At 45.3% G+C, this 17,697-nt stretch overlaps 1 protein-coding gene across 3 annotated transcripts in view; it reads left to right on the plus strand.

Moving 5' to 3' along the window:
* Tead1 (TEA domain family member 1) overlaps nt 1-17,697 on the plus strand; it is a 227,429-nt gene that overhangs the window by 158,567 nt on the left and 51,165 nt on the right. For 2 of the 3 annotated variants that reach the window (NM_009346.4, NM_001166585.2), the window contains exons 3-4: nt 1,494-1,558; nt 4,118-4,180. In NM_009346.4, the coding sequence (NP_033372.2) occupies nt 1,494-1,558; nt 4,118-4,180 (128 nt within the window). Of the gene's footprint in view, nt 1-1,493; nt 1,559-3,965; nt 4,029-4,117; nt 4,181-17,697 lie in introns of all 3 variants that reach the window. The other variant, NM_001166584.2, reaches the window with a different exon arrangement.

Here is a 17,697-nt window from a genome sequence, read left to right on the forward strand (position 1 = left end):
ATGCTCCGTAGGGCTAATTAAAGACCATGAAATACATTGTTCTATAGCTGTGTGGTATAGAGTGTGTATATATTCCTGGAACAGTTGAATACGACTCATTGGACCACTCTTGGAAGGATTCACATCTTCAGGACTGGGTTTTCCTTCTCATGGTAGCTTAGTGGTACTTTTTTGCCTCTCAGCATCTTCTGGGGGGAATGCTTTTATGTCACAGCATAGTTCTTTTGCATCATAACTGTTTAACATTTCAGTTTGCTAGCAGCAAAAGAATGAAAAGTTTTTTTGTTTAGATTTTTTTTCTTGGCTCAAGGTTACGAGACTTGGAGAAGGTTGAGTCACTTGCCCTGACACACAGGCATGAGAACAGCCTTGTCTGTAGTCAGCTGCGGTGCAAAGACCCCATTTTGGATCTTCTGCTTCCATACTGTTGAGCTTCTTTTGGCTGCTGTACTTGGCAGCCACGAGAGCCTCACTCTCTTGTGTCTATAATGAGGTGACCACAGGAAGACGCTTGGCTGAAGAAGAAAATGACCATTTAGAAATACGGACTGAAACAGAAGATCTGGGGTCGTTTTCTTCCAGACTAAATAACCTCTCTGTGTGTGTGTGTCTGAGTGTCTCTATGTCTCTGTGTGTGTGTCTGTGTCTCCTTTCCAGCGCAGCACAAACAAGATCACATAGGCTTTTTTGTTTGATCTTTTGAAGCAGGGTTTCTCTGAGTAGCCCTGTCTGTCTTAGAACTCACTCTGTAGACCAGGCTGGCCTCAGAGATCCTCCTGCCTCAGCCTTCTGAGTGCTGGCATTAAAGGTGTTGCCATCATGCCAAGCTATACTGGCATTTTCTTAAAAGACACATTTCAATCTTGGTGACTGGACAAAATTTAAAGTTAAATGCTTTTTTATCTTAATTTTCCTTAGTAAATATTTTTTCCAGACAGTTGTGCTGTTTTTCTCTCAGGAGTGAACTGAAAAGGCTCCAATTAAGAAAGAGGAAGAGAAAACAAATCAAGGTCTCCTCTTGAGCAGACTGGTCTACAGGTTCTGATTCTCCTGCCTCGCCCTCCTAAGTGCTGGCATACAGGTGTACAGCGGCAGGCTTGGGTTATTGCCACAAGCAATCCTACCACCCATTCCAATGAAGGAGTCTGCCTTTTCTTTTATTATTTGTCTTTATTTTCATATATACATGTTGTGCCTGTGTGCATATATGTATGTGCACTTCATGTGTGAGTGTCTGGATGCCAGAAGGTGGTGCCAGATCCTGTGGAACTGCAGTTATGGATGGCTGTAAACCACCATGTGAGTTCATTCTGGAAACTGAACTCAGAACCTCTGGAGGAGCAGCCAGCACTCTTAACCACTGAGCCATCTCTGCAGCCTCTGCCATTCAAAATTCTCGAATATGTTTCTCTTCTTAGCTTTTAGGGGCTTTGTTTCTTTCTTTCTTTCTTCTTAAGTAGCCTACCTTATTGTAAATTCTTTTTTTCTTGCAGGTAGAAATGAATTGATAGCCAGATACATCAAACTCAGGACGGGAAAGACAAGGACCAGGAAGCAGGTACAGTACCCCCCTGCAAGGTTTGCATGTCAGCGAATGGCCCGGAGACATTGGGCTGCCTTGGCTGCTGTGCTTTGGCTCGAGGAGCCCTCGTCCCAGTGCCCTGTAAGGAGTCTATGGTGTAGTGGTTTCTCTGTGGGCCAAGCATGTGCTACTGCACTGCATACACACATGGGAGAGTTCCCTGCCAAGCCAGTGTCTGAACTTCCCCCTTGCTGTGTGTTCAGTCCTGTCTCCCCCTGCCCCCACCTCCCTAACATTTACCAGAGTTGCAGAAGGCTGCAGGTGCGCTCACCCTGGCAAGCCAAGAGATTCGGAGGTTCTGTGCATTTTAATATCCTGCAACGATTATATAATTGTCGCGCTTTCAATGAAGTCACGCCAGTGGCCTTTAACAATGGCCTAAAAGTGACACTGAGCAAGGAATACACTTCCAGGGCACTGTGGCTTCTTTAGCAATGGCTTTTTGTCAGCCTCTGCTGTGACTATAAAGCAGGTACACGTTTTATATGCTGCGGAACAGGAATGGGAATTCTTTTCTGACTCTGGCCAGGGTTCTGCCTTCCCTGGGTCTTCTGGACACAGAGCAGCCCAGATCTCTGATGTGACCAAGTTCCCAAATGAAATGGGTGGAAAATCAGTCTCTAAGAACAGAAAAGGAAATGAAAATAAACTACCCATGTGATGGGTAGGTCTGTGACAGGAAAACAGTTATTTCTTGATGTTAACCTGTGTGGAACCACAGTGTAGCTGACTAGATGTGGTGGAGTGTACCTCTAGTCCCAGCTACTTGGGAGTCTGAGGCCTCAGGATCTTTTGAGCCCTGGTGTTCAAGACCACTGGGGTAATATAGAGACCTCATGGCAGAATAATTAAAGGGAGTAAGGGGCTATAACTGAATCCTGAGTGTAGCCAATCCACCCGTGTCTCTTCAAGGTTCACTGCTATTAGGGTGCCCTGGTGGGGGTCGGGAGGAAGCTTCCTTTCTGGAGTGTGGAGCAGTAGACTGGGCTGTCCCTCAGAAATGCTGCCCATGCTGGCCCCTTGCTAAGTCAGCAGAAAGGGGTGGCCTCCTGCCAGCACAGAGGCAGGCAGGCACTGTCTGCTGGGGATGCACCCAGCCATGGCCCTCATCAAGGCAGAGAATCAGAAGCGACTCTGGGTGCAAATGAGTAACAGCGGGAGCCAGATGAAGGAGCGAAGAGGATGGGGGAGCCCTGCTTCCCTGGAAACGGGAAGAAAGGGAATTATCGAAACTCAAAAGACATTTGACTACCAAAAGATCTTTAATAATCTGGAGTCACTGGAGAGTTAGAAATGAGGTGACTGCCACAAAGCCCAAGTCACTGAACTTGTAATGGGAAGGTTCAGAGTCTCCCAATGCAGACACCGCGCTCTCCTTCCATCTCAAGTGCTGAACTGGCCTGTTGGCCAGCACGCTCTGCTCACTTGCCCAGTGACCCCTTCACGGGGGGATCTTCTAAATGTAATCAAGTCCCACTGAAATCGATGCGGTTTTGCTTGCCCAGTGGAATCACTGTGTTAGAGGCCTGTCTGGCAGTTTTTCCACACCCAGCATCACCCTCGGGGTGCCTGTTGGCCACAGTTGGCGACACCACTCTAGTGTTGTTCAGCAAAGCTGAGTGGTTTTTCAGACCAGATTTTTAACTGGCTGGCTGGTTGTATTCACACATCTCTTTTTGTAATAATATGCAGATCCACTTGGCTCCCAGGCGATTCCCAAAAGTGTGGAAGGATTAAAGACATTTTAAGGGGTTGGGGTGGGCGGGGAGGCTCTGCTAACTGGGTCCCATTTTTCTTTGAGATCTAATTTATGTGCCGGTATTATTTCAGCATTTGCCACAGAATCTAGAGTCCTCCAGGAGATCAGAATCCAGCTCACAGCCTCAGCTTTGATTCTGTAGAGCATGCTAATTTATGGACAGTCCTCTCTAAATTGAGGAAGGGGAATTTTCTTTCTCTCCCGATACTGAGATGCTGTAAATATTTTAATTTATCTCTACCCCCGCCTTTTTAAAAATTTCATAAAGAAAGCATCCCTCCTCTCTCTTCTTATGGCTCTCCAAATAAGGTTTTTCCCAGCACCCACCTCTCATCTCTCTGGGTGGGAACATGGAGACGAGCCTGCCTAAAGTTCTGAATCAAGTCACTGCCACGAGGACCCTGTCCATAGAGCTTTAGAGAGGTGCTGGGGGCTTGGTGTCTGGCTGGGACTGTATGTTCCTAACTGCAGAGCTTCGTTGAGATGCAAATAACCTCCCCTACCCCACCCCTCCCAAGGAATAGCGATTTTATATTTGATTTCCTTTTTTTGTTTTTGTTTTTGTTTTTTTTTGTTTTCTTTTTTTCTCGTTTTGTTTCCCCCGCATAAACCCGAAAAATGTAGGTGTCTAGTCATATACAGGTCTTAGCAAGAAAGAAAGTTCGAGAAATTCAAGCCGCCATTAAGGTACGTCTGGCTTGCCCAGTTGTAGGGGGCTTTTCATCTCCATGGTTACAGGCTTTTCCTTTGTTTTCCTCCCTTCCCCTACCCTGCAGGTGTCTAGTCACATTCAGGTTCTTGCCAGAAGGAAATCTCGTGATTTTCATTCCAAGCTGAAGGTATGCGCTTTTCTGCTTTTTGGCTCGTGGTTGCTATGCACCTCACTTCCTGTTTTCCATGGTGACTGGTGAATGCCTGGCGCTGGGATTCTTGTAACCTAGCTTCCTAGCATGTGAGGGCTGTTTACATTTCTTTGTGTCTAATCTCTCTGTTTTTGTACGGGCCTCACGTTAAACTCTGTGTGTGCGCGAGTGTGTGCAAGTTTCCCAGTAACAACGCAATCGCAGTCGCAGCAGAGAGCTGATCTCAATAACTTCAGCACAGAAATGCAATTAAAAGAAGAAAAGAAAAAGAAAAAGAAAAAAAAAATCTTCTAATAACTGTCCTGTAGCAATTTGAGAATCAGCTAATGGATAGTCTAGTATAACCTTAAAAATAAAATAAAATAAAAATAACTGAAAAGGATGAAATTGTCTCCAGTTGTTGTGAAATGACTTTTATAATACATTTAGCACTGATTCTAATTTATGGTTTTGGATTTTTAAAAAAAAAAATTAATGTATCTTTTTTTTTTTTAAAAAGGGCTGGAGAGATGGCCCAGAGAACCCTGGTTTAATTCTCAGAATCCTTATAGCACCTCACAATTGTCTATAACTTGAGTTCCAGGGGATCCAATGCCATTTTCTGGCCTCTGCCAGCAAAACACACATATACATAAGATAAATAATAGTAATTTGAGAAAATACATTTTTATATGTATCTCCTTCAACACAAATTGTCTTCCACATTGTCTGATATGCTGTTTTTTTAGTGGGTCTCCTTAGTAGAGAAAGCTAAACCAGACACTGTGGCTTATACCTGTGATCCCCGTAGAAAAGAGGCAGGGAGGGGCTGGTGAGATGGCTCAGTGGGTAAGGGCACCCGACTGCTCTTCCGAAGGTCTGAAGTTCAAATCCCAGCAACCACATGGTGGCTCACAACCACCCGTAATGAGATCTGGTGCCCTCTTCTGGTGTATCTGAAGACAACTACAGTGTACTTACATATAATAAATAAATAAATCTTAAAAAAAAAAAAAAAAAAAAAAAAAAAAGAAAAGAGGCAGGGAGCATGGCTACAAATTTATAATGAGATACCATCTCAAAAATACAGAAGAGAGCGCTGGCATGGTGGTGCATGCCTTTAATCCCAGCACTCAAGAGGCAGAGGCAGGTGGATATCTATGAGTTCCAGGCCAGCTTGGTTCACAGAGCCAGTCTAGGACAGCCAGGGCTCTGTTACACAGAGAAACCTTATCTCAAAAAACAAAATAAACACAGAAAAGAGAGAAATAAAGAAATCTGCAGATATGGCCACAGGCAAAAACAAAACAATAAGACAAAACCTAACGATGGTCTTGAAGATAAGATAATCAAGCCTGCTTCATGTTGAGCTTTTTTTTTTTTTTAAATATGGGGCACCATTTATAACCAAGAACCATCCACAGTAAGAAATAACTAAATACAAATTTAAAAATTAAGGCACTGATCATTTTAAATTCCGAGTTGCTTTTCCTGCTCCAGTTTAGTGTGCCTGGCATTTACTTCTCTGAAATGGGGTAATTCAGAGCCCCTTGGGAAGGTCTTTATTTACTATTTATTCATAGTAAAACTTAGTTTATGATCCTATTGTTGTTATTCTCTTGCATCCTTCCCCCACCCACTTACTACATTTGTGGTTTTGTTCCACAACAAAACAGTGCCTGTTCTTGGTGCTGAATGCTGATACCCCTCCCCCACAACCCTTCAACATTAAAAATACAAACCAGGATGCCTGACATCGTATGACTAGGTAGGAAGGAGCATAGGCTATGCGCGCTGCAGTGGACAGCATGCTTGCTCGCTGGCTCGCATGTGTGGCTGATGGTGGCTGGCTTTGAGCTGCACTGGCTGAGCAGTTGGAAGGCTAAAGGAACTTTCTAGATCTTGCTTTTTAACCAGAGGTGCTGTACTCTCTACATGTATGTAACGACCCCGGGGCTTGCTCAAGTTCTCACTCTGATTCTAGTTCTCTAGGCTAATGAATTAACAATGTACAAAGAAGTCTACAGATACCAATTTTGTATTTCCATCTCTGATGTTACAAACTATCTCTCCACTGTGTGTGTGTTCTCCATAGGCATATGGGGTGGGAGTGATGGTGGGGGTGGGGCTGGGGTTGGGACCTGAATGGAAACCTCAGATGGTAATTTAAAAAAAAAAACAAAAACAAAAAAAAAAAAACCAAAAAAACTGTGTGGCTGGGCAGTGGTGGCACACACCTTTAACCCCAGCACTTGGGAGGCAGAGGCAGGCGGAATTCTGAGTTCGAGGTCAGCCTGGTCTACAGAGTGAGTTCCAGGACAGCCAAGGTTATACAAAGAAACCCTGTCTCCAAAACAAAACAAAAACAAAAACAAAACAAAAAACCCAAAAAACTGTGTGACTCAGAAGAGATCCTATTGAGGTATGAGGAATCACTTGGCGGTTTTCAACTTTAAATAAATGTCACGGTATTATACATAACACCCATATTCAGACAGATAATGTTGTTTATATAGTTTGTTCTTAAACAATGAAGAAGACTCTTTCTCTCTACTTTCAACCCACTCTTGGAGCAGGCCCAGGGAGCAGGTGTCAGGCAAAGACTGTTGGATGGCAGTGGGCTCCACATTTGAGCCTCAGCAGCACTTTCAGTCGCTCCTTTAATTCTTTTCTTCCAAGTCTCTTGGAGACATGGAGTCCTCTGTGGTCTTTCTTTCCATTAGAACTTCCAAATGTTCCAGGCATGGCACTTATCAGTGGGCTCTTGATAGCCACCCCCCCCACCCCCGTCTCAGGGCTAGGTATATAAACGGGACTCTGAGATATAGGACACTGTTGGCTGTTAGCAGAAAGAGCCACAATGTGATGTGAAAGGAGCCCCATGACCATGCCTGGAGAATGTGTTTCAGAGTCTGGGGTTTCAAGGACAGATGTTGTGTTCCAAGCTTTCTGTGTTCTCTCATTGAAACTCACAAAATTAGTCTCTATTGTTCTGATTTCAAGAAAAAAAAAATACAGAGTAAATTATGGTTCAATGGATCAAGTCCATAATTGATTTGACAAAAGCTACCAAGCCTAGTAAAGAGCAAAGAGAGGATTTGAACTCAGCTCTTTCTGAATCCTAAACCAGAAGAATGCTTCATGTCATCATATTGTAGAGAAGTGGCCACCCCACATTCCCTGGTTCAGGACACACAACGCCTCCATTAAGTGTCTATCCTATACCATTGAGCCTGTGACTAACATACGGAGATAATTTAGAATGGACACTGGTAGTCATTAGTAACTTAGTTGGATGGTAGTACCTTGTCTGTTCTCTCAGGGTAGTAATACAGTAAAAAAAAAAATGGCTGTTGGCATATCTGCTTGTCAGTCATTCGTCCTATGGACATTTTAGTATAATGTTGCTTGACTATCCCTCAGCAGAACATGAGTGCAGATCTTGCAGGCGGTAGGTGGTCTCAGAGTCCTGTCTCAGCTTTCTCTGTTGGGCTCTGGTATCTATCGGCACATTTGAAAGACACAGGGACAGGTATCTTCGAAGAGTTTACCATCAGGGCAGACTAATTGTCCTAGTTGAATTCCCACAATAACTGATGAGATAAACTCAGTACACAATTTGAAGTCATCTTAAAAATGGCACATCACTCTTGTATGCACCGGGCGTGGCAGGAAGTGGTCAAGATTACACGAGATACTGTGTTTTCCTTGAGAAAGGTATAAGAAGGAGATCTGTTGGAGGTGACTGATGAGTTGGCCACTACTGGTCTATACTCTGGGGTAATGCCTCTTCTAGGCTGCTCACCATGTTTCCACATATCCAGAAATCCAAGTGGGGTACCCGTGGGAGTGTGTAGTGGGTTGAGCAGTTGTCTACCTGTCCTGTGAATACTAAAAACAATATCTCATTTCTTTGTCTTCCTAAAGAGTTGGTAAAAGTGGCATGTGTATAGCTGGGTCCCTCCTGGGTACACTTTGCCATAAGCCTGTTTGCTTTAAAAGTGTGTGTGTGGCAGGGTAGAACACTTGAGAAGGTCAGAGAACAACTTTGAGGCATCTCTTATCTCCTTCCAGCAATATGGGTCTCTTGTGAGGCAGTTGTCGGCATCTCTCCACCTCCAGCCAGTTTACTTCTCCTTTTCTAGACCAGGGAGTGGGAGAATTTTTTAGGCTACTGGTTTTCCAGCAACCCTGTTGTCTGCTGTGATAAAACACCATGACTGACCAAAGGCAACTTGGGGAGGGAAGTGTTTATTTCAGCTTAACAATTCTCAGGTCATGATGAAAGTCTGGGCAGGAATTGGGAGGCAAGAACTAAAGGAGAACCATGAAGGAATACCGCTCTTGTCTTGCTCAGTCTGCTTTCCTATACAACCCAGGACCACCTGCCCAGGAATGGCACTACTCCTAATGGGCTGTGCCCTCCCACATTAATACATTAATCAAGAAAATGCCCCTAGAGTTGCTTTCAAGGCAATCTGATGGAGGCTCCTCTTTCCTAATAACTCTAGCTTGTGTCAAGTTGACAGAAAACCAACCAGGGTGTGTGTGTGTGTGTGTGTGTGTGTGTGTGTGTGTGTGAGAGAGAGAGAGAGAGAGAGACAGAGAGAGACAGAGAGAGACAGAGACAGAGAGAGAGAGAGACAGAGAGAGGAGGGGCATGTACCAGATGTTGGCACTGGGTATTTTCCTTAATTTCTCTCTACCTTACATTGAGCCGCAATCTCTCTTTTTTACTCCAGCACTCACTGACTTGGCTACTCTAGTAATGCAGCTTGATCCAGGATCCCGTGTCTCTACTTCTTATGTTACATAAGGGCCCACCACTCACCCCTTCCCATATTTATGTGGGTACCGGGGAATTCAGACTTCGCTCCTTACACTTGTGGCAGGTGCTTCACCCACAGTCATCTCTCCAGCACCAGAACTTGTCTTAAGCTGGACATCGTAGTGAAACTCTAACCTTGAAGTAGTAACCGTGAGTCTATCTGACACCCACCCTCTCAAACCCTTAGTTCTACTTTGCCCTTTCGCTGTTCCATGGAGTATAGATTGAGAAATTGCCATCGCCATCCCTGCCTCGGGCAGAAGGCTAAGGACATCTCAGCATTCCAGTTATAGTTCTGGTTCCTGATGTGTGTTTACCTGAGCAGAAGACTCACAGAAGTGACTGTACCTCCCCTGCCACATTCTCAATGAGTAGCCCCCTGAAAGGTGTTAGTGTCAGCTCTAAAGGTCAGCCGCTGCTCCTGGCTACTTCTCGGAGTGACTGTAAGCTCAATCATCCCCCAGGTATGCAGACTCTATGCCTGTTTTCATCTTCACAGGCAGGAAAAGGTTCTGTTGAACTTTAAAAGCAAGGGAATGATGCTTCCCTTGGCCTCTGGGGGTTTTTCAGATCTGGTACAGCCTAGGCCTTGACTTCATGGAGCTGGTATTCTGGGAAATAGGAAGCCTTGTGCTAATTCCCTTGTCAATTTCCCACAGCCAAGACTCTGCAGTAGACAGGAAACAGGGCTCAGAAAAGAAAGAATAGCCAACCAAGAGTGGTTATCTGGATTACCCTGAAGAGTTCCATGGAGGTAGACCCTGGGCAATGATTGGAATAGCTCTGTGTCACCTAACTGAAGAGGGAACATTTGCTCAGGGGCCTAGGGAGAACATTTACTAGGCTTCTCTGGAAAGACCGTATTTATAGTTTGCTCTAAGAGGATGGCTGGTAAGAGAAGCCAAGCTGGAGGCAGGGACCTAGTAACTGAACTATGACAGTGTGGCAAGAGGGCTAGGCACCTGGGCCAGGGGCTCCCTCATAGTCTGAGCCCTACTCAGGTGGCCTTCAGTTGTCCCTTATGGCCAGCCTCCACTGATGTCCCCTCTTCAGCCCACTGTGTCTGTTTGGGTCTCCTCCTCAGTGTTTTTAAACAAAGAATTATGAATACAAGTTATGTTTGTAAGTCTGTAAAATATATGCTAGAACTTCTGAACTTGTCTGTTTTATGTGTATGGGAGTTTTGTCTACATGTTTGCCAGCATGCCAGATGGCATTGGGTTACTTATAGACAGCTGTGAGCCATCTTATCAATGCTGGGAATTGAACTTCAGACATCTAGAAGAGCAGCCAGTGGTCTTAGCTGCTGAGCCATCTCTCCAGCCCCCTGAACGAGATTTTCAGTAAAACACTCAAAACATAGCTTTTTAAGAGCTGGGAAGTAGCTGAGTCAGCAGAGTGTTTGCCAAGCAAACAGTAGGGGGACCTGAGTTTAGATCTTAGACCATAGCCCCAACATGGAAAGCTGGGCACAGGGGTGTGTGTCTATAACCCTAGTGCTGGAGAGATCCCTCAGGGTCCCGAGGCTGCTTTAGGCAGCGAATATACCTTGCCTCAGAATAATAAGGTGGAGAGGGAGGGAAGGAGGAGCAGATGCATCCATGCAAACACATGCAAGCACACACACACACACACACACACACACACACACACACACAGAGAGGGGGGGGGACGACCCAGAGCTTAGCTGGAAGTGTGCATCAAAAGTAACCATGAAGCTTTTACTTAAGTATAAAAAAGTCAGTACACGATCAGGCATGCTTGCTTATATCTGTAATCACAGTACTTGGGACGTAGGAGGACTGAATTATTTAAGGTCAGTCTCCAAGGATGACCATAGCTACATCTCAAACACCAACACACAACACCCAGGCTTGTCTACCTCACAGGTGACTTTTCCTTTTCTTTAAACAAAACACTTAATCAAGCAGAGAATCATTATTCTATCCTCTTTCTAATTTCCTCCAACCTCTCTTCTTCCCTAAGTAAACTCAGCCCCCTCCCTCTTCCCTCACCTCCAAGTCTTTCCTTTGTCACATTAGAAAATAAAGCAGCTGAGAAATCGGCCCCCTCTTACCCTGAAGTTGAATTCAGCTGGCTGTCCTCACTCATTGTCTACCAAGAGCTCTTGGTGTTGCCCTGAGCACCAACATCAGACAAGTCGTTTACAGCGGCCTCAGAAGACTGATCTGGTCACTTGGGATGGCCCCAGATGCAGGCCGTGATCATGTGAGAGAGATGCAAGAAGAATGTGGACTAGGTTGGGATATAGCTCAGTGGCTGAGGGCTTGCCTGGCGTGGAACTGCATAAGAAGAAGAGAAATAGGGAAAGACACCAAGAAAGAGTGCATCAGAGCAGAAGAGATGGTGTGGGCCACTTCCAGGAGACACTCAAGAAGAGCCCATGAAGACAGCTAAAGGAATGTTAGAAATTCACACAATCGAGAGTTTATATTATCTTGATCAAAGTGCCTAAGAAGAAACAAAAGTGCTTGTCTTCAAGAGGATGCCTTTCCAGTTGGGACCTAGCCCTTCTGACCCATGCATGGTTCTTCTGGGGTTGGGTGTGTTTTAGGTGACCCACAGCTTTATAGCTGTCCTGATGTGGTCGGCAAAGATAGACGCATACCATGCAGTAGGCAAGTGGCCTCTGGGTCCGTGGTATAGCATTGGAATTCACAGACGCCATCTTGGAGCTAGCTGTCTGATTTGTCACCAACTGCATCTGCTTCAGCAGCATCTGCTTCAGCTGCATCTGCTTCAGCTGCATCTGCACTCCTTTCCTGTATTGTGTAGATACCCTTGTCTCCCGCAGCTTAGAATCTTACCAAAATCTCAGATTGGGTTCTAGGAGACAGCACAGTATAGGACCAGTTTGTAATATTTGAAATTCTTTGCTGCTCTGAAATGTTTTCTCTGTGGAGATAGCAAAATTAGCCCTTTCTGAATCTCTATGAATTGAGACTCAGCCTGGCCTGGAAAAAGATGGCAGCTGAATTTTCCATGTTTTATATCTTTCTTTCCGACATGGAGTTGTACACAGAGTTTCCCTGCTCTGTCTCTCTTTCCCCACACAAGATATCCAGAGGCATCATGGCAGAGACCACAGGACCCAGACGTGGCTCTGGAGATGGCGTACTGCTGCCATCTTCCTTATGAGAGATGGATGGAGTCAGGTTTGTGTTCAAATGATGGCACAGCATGAGGAAACAGGAAGAGGAAACAAGGCCACGGCTCTGTTCTCACCTTGGCAGGAATCTGTCTTGGGCAGAAGGTTTGACCATGTCTTGCCATGGCCCGCAATGAAGAAAAGCTGATGGTGCTTCCTTGCAGCAGTGCAGGAAAGGCGGCTTGTGTCTCTGTTCCATCCAGTGATTGACTAAATTATCAGCTATGTGAGCTCTCCTGGGGCCATGTTTTCTTGTTGTTTCATTTTTGACCTGGGGCCCTTGTGACTGGATTTTCAAATAGACCTTTCTTTCCAGTAAGGTATTCCTTTCCATAAGCGAGAGCTTAAAGTTCACATGGCTGGTTTCATTCTTCCAAGTTTAAGAACTCCATGGAGCATTGCCCAAGTGCAACTCCGCTGCCTGCAGTTGGTGTTGCTATGCCAGGGGAGGCAGACATGCTGTGTTCCCTGTGGTCCCCTGGGCTGCACATGAGGAGTGGGAACTGAATAGAACACAAGGTCCCAAGCCTCGATTGGAACCTGCATCCTCCTGGCCATTTCTTAGGTTTGGGAAACCATGCCGGCCTCTTCTAGGTTCCAGCCTTCAGGTTCTTTTGCCCACATGACATGAGTCCTCTGACCTCATAGGTACTTAGCTGATGTGGGAAGGAATTAGAATCTCCACTGGGAATGTGGAATGCAGGGTTGACTCTGTGAGCCCAAGGCTGGATCTGTTTGCCTTTCTGTTCTGAGCCAAGCCTGGAAGAGTTTGTATGGTAATAAACGGAAGCAGCTCCATTCTGAACTGAGAAATCTCTTGCTTGCTAAGCAATCCCCAGTGTCTATCAGAGAAAACTCTAGAATAAAGTTGGTAACCAAGATTGTACAGTAAAGGCTAGAGCTCCTGAGCAGCGCTAGATCATAGCAGAATCCTGGATGGTGGGCCAGTGGGACGCCATCTTGTCTGAGCTTAGCTGCCTTTGTCTCTGCTTTAGCAAAGAGGCAATAAGGGCTTACAAAAGCTTTGTGATTTGCATGGGGTGGCAGATCTGACCCTGATCCTTAGCCCGTCTGGTGTCAAAGCCCAAGTTCCTCACAGAATGATCCAGAAGGGTTCACATCCCTCACTGAAGGTGCTGTGCATGGGCCCTTTCTCTGTGAATTTGAAGGCTATGGCAATGTGAGGGCTTAGCTCTCACGCTAGAACTTGAATGCCAGCTCCCAGACAAAAGGGCAGTGAGCAGGAAGGCACCTTTTCCTCAGCTCCTAGCTCCAGACCATAGCTGGCCTACATCCTCCATTCCCAGGAATCTCAAGGCTCACCCTCCCAGCTCCTCATCTGCAGTTCTTTGTGAAAGCCAGAGGCCCACATCAGAAAGAAAAGATCCGCCATGGACAATGACACAGTGCTAAACATAGCTCTGTACATTTGAAAATGAACAATGTGTAAAAGCCTTGAAACATTTTTTCTTTGATGTGAATGGAGTCTTCGGCATTTTGAAATACAATGCAATGAATTAATTGCTCCTCATTAGGCAGCAAGTCAGGCTGGGGCTGAATGCACGGTCCGTCCCTCCTCCACAGCGCCGTGGCCTGACCAGAGCTGCCCCTTTTGTATTTGCTCCCGCCTTCTGCACTGATAAGCAAATTAGAGATCATGGCTAGAAAACATTCAAGTGCCCCATCCTTTCCCCAGACCACCTTATGTTTCTGTGATGTTTATCTGCTCAAGAGTCACGGCTAATTATTGCAGAGGTCACGTGAATCCACACTGTCCTCGATTAGAAACAACATCTGCAAAAGTAATTCTTAGAGTAGTATTTTTTGTGTTTTGTCTTTTTCTGCTGGGAAAAAAAAATGTGTTTTTTTCAAGCAAATTGCTGTTTTCCCTCTCGTGTTACAATTTTATGTTGCTGGGGAAAATATGTTTGCAGCAAAGCATTTAGTAGCTCATGACAGCTCTTTTATTCCATGGTCTCTGTGACTTTATATGTATTATTTTTTTTCTTGCAGTGTTACTAATATTTCCATATGAATTTCTGAGATGATAGTTCATGAGTAAATTGACCTGCTAGATGGTTTGTCTATACACACTGTATATTCTATATATTAGAACTTTACAGGCTATCTATATATGCTGTGTATAGCATGCACTTCATTAATGGATGGCAGCTGTGATAGATGGCATATGGGAGCGTGCGCTCTCTTTATGTTTATTACCATCTAAGTTTGTCTGTGGACAGTGTGGAGAGCCGAGATCATTTGCAAGCCAACTGGATGCTGGCAAAGCAGGGAAAGGAGGGATTAATCTGTGCAATAGCCAGAGGCTAGTACATACAGGCTGCTCTTCAGCCATGTGCATTCACATTGCTGCCTTCCCAACATATATGTTACATACAGGCATTTCCCTGACACCATGTCCATTGTGATCACGAAGGAGAGGGAGGCAGTCAGCGCAGCAGAGCTCAGCTTTAAGAAATAGGAAACCCTGTTTACTTACTAACAGGTTGCAAGGTTCCAGGCCAAGGAGTTTATGAGTGACTCAGCCTGCTGGACTGGACAGGGGCAGTGAGGCAGTTGATTGTGTATGGCATCAACTGAATGGTAAGGAAGAGAGGGTGGATAATGAGACTTAACCTCTAACCCAGAATTTACCACCTTTAGGCAGTGTTTGCTACTCTAGGGGAATCGGTAGGTCGCAGGCTCAAAAGGAACAGAGAATGAACTTGTCTTAGGATTTCCCTCTGAGACTTTTATTCTTTTGTGTTCCTGAACACACACACACACACACACACACACACACACACACACACTCTTTCCTGGTGTCTAAGTCAGATAGAGTATAACTCAATATTGACTTCCTGCAGTGTTTCAAGATAAAACAGTTCTCTTACCCTTTGTAAATCTCATCCTCACCTCAGAGACATCGAGAGATACAAATACATCTTAGAGTGAAGTTAATTTGGTGTGTGAGTGTAGCTCACATTTCTTGCATGCAGCAAGACTTACTGCAGCCTCTATTCTTTTTTTTTTTTTTTTTTTTTTTTTTTTTAATGAGGGTGAGAGGAGCCAACAGATAAAAGGCCAGGATATTATCTTGTAGTGACACGGGCAGGCAATTTACCCAGGTTTGACACTTAGGGTGATAATTTTTCCAAAGCCAGCCACGGGTCTCGGGGCTGCAAATGACAGCTGAGAGATCATCTTTCTCAACTCCCATCTCAAGGTAAGAGGGTCTGCGGACAAGTTCTTTTTTTCACAGAGCCCTGCCAGTGCTTATTATCTGTCTCCAGGGTAACTTTAGATTTTACACCCCTCCAACCCACACATAGCCCTTTTAATTTTTACATGTATATTGTAGATGAAGAGCCACTGCTGTGAAATTCAATGAATAGGTAGGAATCATGAGAGAGGACGTTTTAGTCCATTTACAGGAAATTGCTCATTCTCAGGCAGGTGGGTCAAGTGCAGGAGCCACTACTTGAGATAAAATTTCCGTCCCATACTTAGCTGCCTGTCCTGACAGACAAAAAGCCAAGAGGTGCCCAGATTTGAACTATGTGGTTGCTGCCGGTCATTGGTTCAGTGGCCTTATAGAATATAGTGTGCTGCTTATAATGGAATTCACTGGCCACCCTCATAGTTACAAATACATTTATAATGGAGCCAGAAGATGTAAGATGTCAAGGTGAAATTCTTCCTAAGTGAAGAAAGTAAAAGGTGTCATGTGACCTGCCCTGGGTAGGGAAGAAGCCAGGCGCTTGATTTCCTAACAGAAAGCACTGGGTGCTAGAGAGCCACAGAAAACAATAGCTCTGCTCTCCTGCCTTTGAGCTCTGTGTTTATTTATGCACCTTCCAGACAGAGTAGCCAGTAGTCATTAGATAGATGAATTAGATCATGCATGCTCCAAGGCTCTGAGAGAGTCCAGGTCCCTGCCCCCACCCTCACTGATTTCCTTGTTTCAAAATGTGGCTGGGGCCATGGCTCAGCAGGTAAAGGCACTTGCTCGCAAGCCTGACCTGGGTTCAGTCAGGGACTCACAGTGAGATAACCAGCGACTACAAAGTGTCCTCTGACTCTGTATGTGGGTGCATATATACCTGGTAAATGTTTCCAAATTTTTTAAAGGAAAACTATCTAATTCGTCATGGATATTTTGATGAACCTTTGAACATACCTAGCAGAGAGAAATGTTTCTAGCAGGTGCTCATGTCTATAGGTCTTAGAGATTCAAGGAACTTGTTTTTAATCCAGACCTGGGCTATGGTTTTTCAGGTTGCCCCACTAACTAAAACGCACCAATCATATTCCACACTGGGTCAGCATCTAATAAACACAGGGTCTCTGAGGGAGAGTACATGGCTTTCTCATGAAACAGGGCAAGGTCCTGAAGCAATTTTGTAGTTCTTTAGAATTCACAGCAGCGGGGCAGGATAAAAGTCTGGGATTCTCTTTTCCAAACTACCCCATTCTGGGGCCCAAAGAGGATGTGAAGCCTGCCCCAGTGGCCATTCCCTGCCATTACCTCAGTCTCAGCAGATTGCCCCAGAGAGCTTTTATTATAGCCTCTCACCAGGGGTTAAGTGGCTTCGGGGCTGGAGTCCAATGTGATGGCCGCAAAGAAAACCTAGCCAGTGTGCATTGGTGTCAGGCCTTCCTCACGGTGTAGAGCCATACTCACTGCTCATGCATTCCCTGCTGAGATGGGTGGGGCCAGCTGAAGCCACTGGGCTTTCAAAGTGAGTGGGCTGCCACTGCCACCTGTGTGTGCTCAGCTAGGGTCTGCTTTAGGATAACGTGTGTAAGCTTCCAGTCTATATTAAAATTCCATTTCCGTGTGTGTGTGTGTGTGTGTGTGTGTGTGTGTGTGTGTGTGTGTAAGCTTCCAGTCTACAATAAAATTCCATTCCTCTCTCTGTGTGTGTGTGTGTGTGTGTGTGTGTGTGTGTGTGTGTGTGTGTGTGTGTGTGTGTGTGTTTAATAATAAATTTTACCTGGCATCATCAACTTCAGTTAGACAGGCTTCAGGTTAGAGGTTTGATTGGCTGGCCAACCAAACCTGGCTTGAAGGAGTGCCTGCCAGTGAGAAGACAGGAAGCACCATTCTTAGTCACCGTAGGCCTTTGTAGCAGGGACCAGCAAGCAGACAGGCATCCCCAGACCTTCACTGTGCCCTTGATGCAGAAGCTGCCATAGCATGCAGATATTCCCGGTGGGCAGATACAGCCTGGAGAACCAGCTCGGGCTCACTAGCACTCAAATACAAAGCGTAGACGTGGGAAAATGCATGTTTAGCTCCTCCTCCTTCCCCTCCTCCACCCCTTCTCATTCTTCCTCTCTGAAAAAAAAAATATTCTGTAACAGAATATTTTTATTCTTTGAGAATCTGTCTCTTGACTTCCAGAATGTTTTCGAGCCTGATTCTTTTTCAGGCTTCCCTTGACCTTCCCTTTGGCAGCTCGGCCTGTTTACTCCTCACCTTTGGTTAGCTATGCAAACATGGAAGCTGCCTCC

Source organism: Mus musculus, chromosome 7, assembly GCF_000001635.26.
Source record: "Mus musculus strain C57BL/6J chromosome 7, GRCm38.p6 C57BL/6J".
NCBI lineage: Eukaryota > Metazoa > Chordata > Mammalia > Rodentia > Muridae > Mus > Mus musculus.